Below are 659 nucleotides of genomic sequence, written 5' to 3' on the forward strand. Positions count from 1 at the left end.
TTTTCTTTTTTCACTTCTTGCATCAAATCATAAGCTGGTTTGATGAATATATTGCGATAAAACATCTCACATTTTTGATTTGTACCGGTACTTCCATCGTTTGCTACTTCTTCTGTTTGTTGCCATTTAGGCATTTGCATGCTTGTTGAAACTCCATTTGTAACGTTGACTCCTGATAAAACTCCTATTCTAACACTGATTGCCTTCCCTATGAACAGGATGTACCGTGCTATTATCAACATCTTTGTTCGTAAATCTATTCTGGTACTACTAAATGCAGCAATGATGTTCTTATGTTTTTGGTTGTTATTACCATGCATTTTTTCGAAAGTAAAAACCATCACTGCATTAAACACCGCGATATTGGAGTCAAAATTATGAAACGTGCATAACAAAATGTAAACTTCTCTTTTCAATCTGTTATAGCTTTCACATAGCGCTTCTACTTGGTATCCCATCATAAAGAGAGACTTAAAATATTTTTGTCTAGTAATCATTTCAAGTCCGTCGAACCATCCACATAAACAGTCAAAGCTCTGTAGCCGAGCATTCATAATATCTTGAACTTGGTGTGCATGTTCGTAGATATTCCAGCTGAAGTTCTGAACAGGCGTGTTCCCCATATTCAACTGAGTGCATGTCATCTATTTCGGTCCATT

The 659-nt window shown here is 36.1% G+C and overlaps 1 protein-coding gene across 1 annotated transcript; it reads right to left on the bottom strand.

Moving 5' to 3' along the window:
• Positions 1 to 644, bottom strand: VCUG_02751 (uncharacterized protein; the record flags this gene model as incomplete). The annotated part of the gene is made up of 1 exon (XM_008077571.1): positions 1 to 644. A coding segment is annotated over one exon (644 nt), but the record flags the coding sequence as incomplete, so codon positions are not given.
• Positions 645 to 659: the final 15 nt, after the last annotated feature.

Source organism: Vavraia culicis (assembly GCF_000192795.1).
Source record: "Vavraia culicis subsp. floridensis unplaced genomic scaffold supercont1.286, whole genome shotgun sequence".
In the NCBI taxonomy this organism is placed as follows: domain Eukaryota; kingdom Fungi; phylum Microsporidia; family Pleistophoridae; genus Vavraia; species Vavraia culicis.